Raw genomic sequence first — 5,646 nt, forward strand, 5'->3', positions numbered from 1 at the left:
CATGCACGTGACGTCATTTTGACCGTCTGTGCTTCACGAGCAGTGAAACCCAGAAGTAACGCGCTCCACTACTTCCGGGTCGCCGCGGAGCGCAACCCGAATGCGTTCAACCTGAAGCGTATTTATCCCGAGGTATGACTGTAGCCTTATCTGGCCAGTTCAGTACTGTTCACCTCCTGTTGCCATAAAGACAAATAGGTGAGCCTTTTATCACCTCATCTGGCTGGATGCCACATTATCCTAGAATGGGGAACAATAGGCCAAGGGGGATTGGGGGGGTGTGATAGACTTTTGCAATGCAAAAAGGCCCAGTTCATGCAAGCAACTGCTTATCTCTAAGTCACAGACAAAAAAAGAGGCCTGCAACTCAGACAAACTGCAAGAATCTGAAGGGAGTGTCCAATCACCTCTGGTTTGTAGATATGGCCACTAAACACCCAATCTGTTTCCAAGAAGTACCCCCAGTAGAATTTGATTTCCAGACTTTGGATAAGCAAATTTCAAAGATTCTCCCAGACCTCTGGCCTGCCTTAGGAACAAATAAAACACCCTTCTCTGTATACTCAGCAGCAGAGAATATACTGTATTTTTCCGTGTATAAGATGCCCCCTATTTTTAGGGACTCCAATTTAAGAAATCCCCACCATTCACTATCCATGTATAAGACAACCCCCAGTTTTTCACATAATTTTTAAGTAAAAAAAACCTAGTCATATACAGGGGAAAGTACAGTAATCCTCTCAGGGAGACTCACAGAAGCCCATAAACAACTTCTCCCCGATATTATATCGTGTAAGGTTTTTGCCATGAAGTATCATTTTGAGTAACACTGAAATTATACAGTACAGGAAAGGTTTCGCCTCATGATTCCCCTGAGTGTGTGAAGCGGCCTTTAGTTGCCACCATTTTCTCTCAGAACCGCCCCCCTGAAATGCATCTGTGCACGATTTACCTGCAAACAGGGGCAACTGCATCTGCTTCTGCAAACATTGTGACTGTGAGAGCAAAGCGGGAACTAACCGCCACGCTTGTGTTTGAAGGAGCTCCCATGGAAGCCGGTGAAACCGTGAGGAGAGGCTGAGGCAGACACTAAAGAAACAAGGGAATAAACAGACACGTCTTTTATGATTTAAGACCCCAATGGGGGTAGTAATCTAGATGAGGGGAAGCAGGCTGTGCTGATGGGATATTAATCTGAATGCCAGCAAACTATCTAGAATAGAGTGGATCTGAGGAACTCTATTTTATTATCAAAACAAGGAGGCCGACTGTTGCAATGTATCCCAGCAAACTATCTAGAATAGAGTGGATCTGAGGAACTCTATTTTATTATCAAAACAAGGAGGCCAACTGTTGCAATGTATCCACAGGCCTTAACAGGCCTAACAGGTGTTCAGGGCTCCAGCTAGCTTGGCACAATAAGATAGACACATTTGTCTTTCCCAACATTCCTGAAACAGAGAGAGAGAGAGAAAGAGAGAGAGAGAGAGAGAGAGAGAGAGAGAGAGAGAGAGAGAGAGAGAGAATATAAACGGAAGGCCTTTATATCAGGGATGTCAGCCAGGCCTAAATTGGATAACTTAATTGCAACCAGTTCTGGGTGAGAAAAAGAAAAATGTGGTCTCCTTCCTCTCTCCTGAGGTCTTCCTGCCTAAAACAGGGAGATTTTTGTGGCTGTTTAACCTTTTAAACCCTAATATCCTCCTCCTTCCAGTAGACTAATTTCCTCTCTCTCCTCCATTTTTCTATTGAAAAAAGGGTGCTGGAACTCCCTTGTTCTCTCATAATGGCAATGGAGTCCACCTGAGCTGTGCCAGAAGTGAGTTCCAGAAAGTTCACAGCTGAAAAATAAGCCCTGCTACTATCATTTTTATTAATTTATGAATTGCCTTTTATATATGTTTATTCAAGTTTCAAGGCAATTTGCGAGCAGACGTGTGTGAATCTGATCTTATGCTATGGTTTATCTCTGTAGATCATTGGCATAACTTTAAAATGACACGAGATTTTCCATCATGATAAATCTTGCATGACTTTAGTATAAGCCTGATACTGGCCTCATCTCAGATTCAGACTATGTAAAGGTCAACACATGCAAATCCAGTTTCTAGTAGTCTATTCAAACTGCTGAATGGATGGCTTCAAGCTATTGCTGGTACACGAGGCAGACAAAAAGATTGCCAGGTTCAGTTAACCCACATTAGAAGTGGAAAGAGGAGGGAGGAAAATATGTCCGTTTGTCCTTAATGCGTAGCAGAAGTGTGCTGACTTTTGGGGAGCACTGGGTAAATTCTGGAGCTAGAACTACTAACTGCCTACTGGGAATCTGTTGTTTTTTAAAATAAAAAATATTATTCCTTGTAAGGAAGGGAGAGGCTTTGGAATGAACAAAACAGAACCAATTACTGCCCCTTTCTCACTTTTCCCACCCTCCTGAGACATTGGCTAAATGACTAAACGTTAGCTTATCACCTTGCATGTGTTTTGCTTAACAAAAGAGTGAAAAATGGTATGCTAATGAGCTATTGACTGAATCCAGGAAGGTCTTTATTATGTTCTTATACTATCTGGTGAGGAGTTGAGAAATCCCATATTGATTTGAAATAACTAGCCTGATCTGTGGGCTGCAAGCCTGTGGTTATTTGTAGTGCTTCACAGAAACACTAGATGCTCTGCGATCAAGCAGCTAACAAATTCTGCAATACCACAAACCCTCACCCCCCAAAAACTCAGCTGATTCCCCACACATTATTACAGATAGCACAGCCCTTATTTTCTCAGCGATGCCCTTTTGTAACTTACTTTGTAGCAGGCTTCAGAGACATAGAAAGCAGCAATTCGTTCAGGAAGGTAATTGTTGACAGAGAGCAGGGCCTGGTCAAGCTTCAGTTCATTATCTAATTGCACACAAGGAAAATGTTTTCTGAGCAACACATGCCATGCTAGAAACCACCAGCAAAATATTGCTTTCTGCCACAGTATTGCAGCTGTCAACTAGCAGAAAAATACAAAAAGAGCTTCGCATTTGACTATTATGTAGCATCTCCTATGCTCTTGGACATTTGCACACACATTTAGTGTTGTGTACAAAATTTGGCATCATCTCTGCCGAAGTGCAGGTTCAATTTTCTCTATATGTAAGCCCTCCCCTCACCAGCTTATGCTTTATATTGTTAAAGAGCTAAACATGTACATGGGGGCTGGGAGAGAGATGTACATTGAATGTCCCAAATATTGTTGAAATAAATGCTCCATTAATAATGAGGGCCAATTCCCTGCCTTAACTGATTCATTTTTTTTTAAAAAAAAAACTTGCTAAGAGACTCCATGCAAAACTCCCTGACATACAGAACTGAACAGCAGGCGAATTATCTAGCAATCATGCTGTTATGATTTTAATACATTTTAACATATATTTGCAACACAGGCAGGAATGTTTGGATTGTAATGTGTTTGCCCATTGTAAACAGAACCAATTACAATCCATAAAACCAAACAGCCAAAAAAAATGTAAGCTACCTATTTGAAAAACCCTAGGCTTACCTGAATTGCTGTTTTGCACAAAGCTCATTCCTAAGAAAAGCAAAAAGACAGTCTTTGCATTTGTCGTCATTTTCTTAAGCAAACCTGTTTACCAGCGAACCTGTATGCGCTTCATTGCATAAGGATCAGAGGTCACAAGGATCAGAGGTCCTTAATTGCTTAATTACTTTCATATGTGTATATGAGATAAACAACAAAGGAATTTGAAGTCTAGGTCTCAGCTGGTAACTCAGCAAATGCAAATTACACATATGGAGTCTGCTCCCATATTTATTTATTTATTATATTGTTAGAGAAGTAGGACATACTATGCCTAACAGGTCACCACAAACTCTGCCACTTCTGTAACATACTGTACACACAACTCACCCTCAAATGGCTGCCACTGACAGGGAAACATCATAGTGACATCAAGAAACTATCAGTGTGACATCAAGAAACTATCAGTGTGACATCAAGAAACTAAGGTAGCTGTACTACATATGTGGTGGGGAGAAAACCTGGTTCAACGGTTGTCCATTCAGAATAGTTGCTGTTAGCATCCGTCTGTCTCAAGAGACCACAGAGTTCGCCTCTGGAAGTGAAGTCAAACCACTGGAGAATCACAGTGCCTGCCTGTGGCTGCAGAGACTGGTAACTCAGGGGTCAGCAAACTTTTTCAGCAGGGGGCCGGTCCACTGTCCCTCAGACCTTATGGGAGGCCGGACTATTTTTTGGAGGGGTGTGTGTGGAATGAACGAATTCCTATGCCCCACAAATAACCCAGAGACGAATTTTAAATAAAAGGACACATTCTAATTGAGTAAAAACATGCTGCTTCCCAGACCGTCTGTGGGCAGGATTTAGAAGATGATTGGGCCGGCTCCGGCCCCCGGGCCTTAGTTTGCCTACCCATGCTCTAACTACTGCCTCCTGCATTGTTTTTGCTGCGTTAGCAGCACCTAAGTGAATTCTCCAGGGCACAAGCCTGGGCAGCATGTATGGAGGTCCTGGCTGCCTCTCAGCCTCACTAATGTGGCCCAAAGGAAAGCAGAGCAATACGTTTGGCAACAACTTGGCTGCAGTTGCCGGAAGGAGGTATACAAGGCATCATCAAACTACCTTAGGAACTCCATTCAGATTTGTGTAGCCTTTTTTCTCTCCCAATGATGTCCTGCAAGGCAGTGGGTAACTCACGAATAGACTCATTGAATTAATGACCATGACTAACTTAAATTCATTAATTTTAAAGGGTCTCTTCCAAACAGGGCTTGGGTGCCGCTGTGGTCTAAACCACATAGCCTAGGGCTTGCCAATCAGAAGGTCGGTGGTTTGAATCCCCGCAACGGTGTGAGCTCCTGTTGTTTGGTCTCAGCTCCTGCCCACCTAGCAGTTTGAAAGCACGTCAAGTGCAAGTAGATAAATAGGTACCGCTCCGGCGGGAAGGTAAACAGCGTTTCCATGCGCTGCTCTAGTTCGCCAGAAGTGGCTCAGTCATGCTGGCCACATGACCCGGAAGCTGTCTGCGGACAAAACGCCGACTCCCTCGGCCTATAGAGTGAGATGAGCGCCACAACCCCAGAGCCGTCCACAACTGGACCTAACGGTCAGGGGTACCTTTACCTTTAAATACAACCCTTGACACTGAGCTAGCATTTTTGGTGGCAGTCCTGTGTTGATGACTGTTTGATATGTCTCACCCATCTTTTTTGTATTTTACAGATAGGTTGTATTTGTGAATGTGATTGTTATGTATGTAAGCTGCCTTGAGTAAGGTACAAGCCTCAGAAAGAAAGGATGACAATTTTATAAATAAAACACAACACATAGTTTCACCCTCAGAAATGAGATCAGTGTAGGGTTTGTCAAGATTCAAGCAGGTCAAATGATGCCCCATCAGTTATCAATTATTCTGTTTTACCTATCAAGTAACTGCATAATACATAAATAAGGAGCAGTCTACTCTCCACAACTGAAATGCAGTCAGAAGGTGCACTACAAATTTTGCTGGATCTAAGTTCAGCTACTTGGCAGAAAGATTTGCTTTCACGTTTCTTAGGAAGCATGGCTTTTCCTAGAGAAATGCACAATATTTCAATGTGTAAGAAATAACTCATGAACAGA

At 42.8% G+C, this 5,646-nt stretch overlaps 1 protein-coding gene across 1 annotated transcript in view; it reads right to left on the reverse strand.

The window, feature by feature from the left end:
- Positions 1-5,512, reverse strand: part of LOC114597092 (heparan-alpha-glucosaminide N-acetyltransferase-like) — a 167,036-nt gene extending 161,524 nt beyond the window's left edge. Inside the window, exons 1-3 of the mRNA XM_077930881.1 lie at positions 3,544-5,512; positions 2,803-2,897; positions 953-1,089 (exon numbers count right to left, since the gene is read on the reverse strand). Coding sequence (XP_077787007.1) covers positions 953-1,089; positions 2,803-2,897; positions 3,544-3,613 — 302 coding nt within the window. The 5' untranslated portion in view covers positions 3,614-5,512. The remainder of the gene's footprint in view (positions 1-952; positions 1,090-2,802; positions 2,898-3,543) is intronic.
- Between the last annotated feature and the right edge of the window lie 134 nt (positions 5,513-5,646).

The sequence above is a fragment of the Podarcis muralis genome, chromosome 6, assembly GCF_964188315.1.
Source record: "Podarcis muralis chromosome 6, rPodMur119.hap1.1, whole genome shotgun sequence".
NCBI classification, from domain to species: domain Eukaryota; kingdom Metazoa; phylum Chordata; class Lepidosauria; order Squamata; family Lacertidae; genus Podarcis; species Podarcis muralis.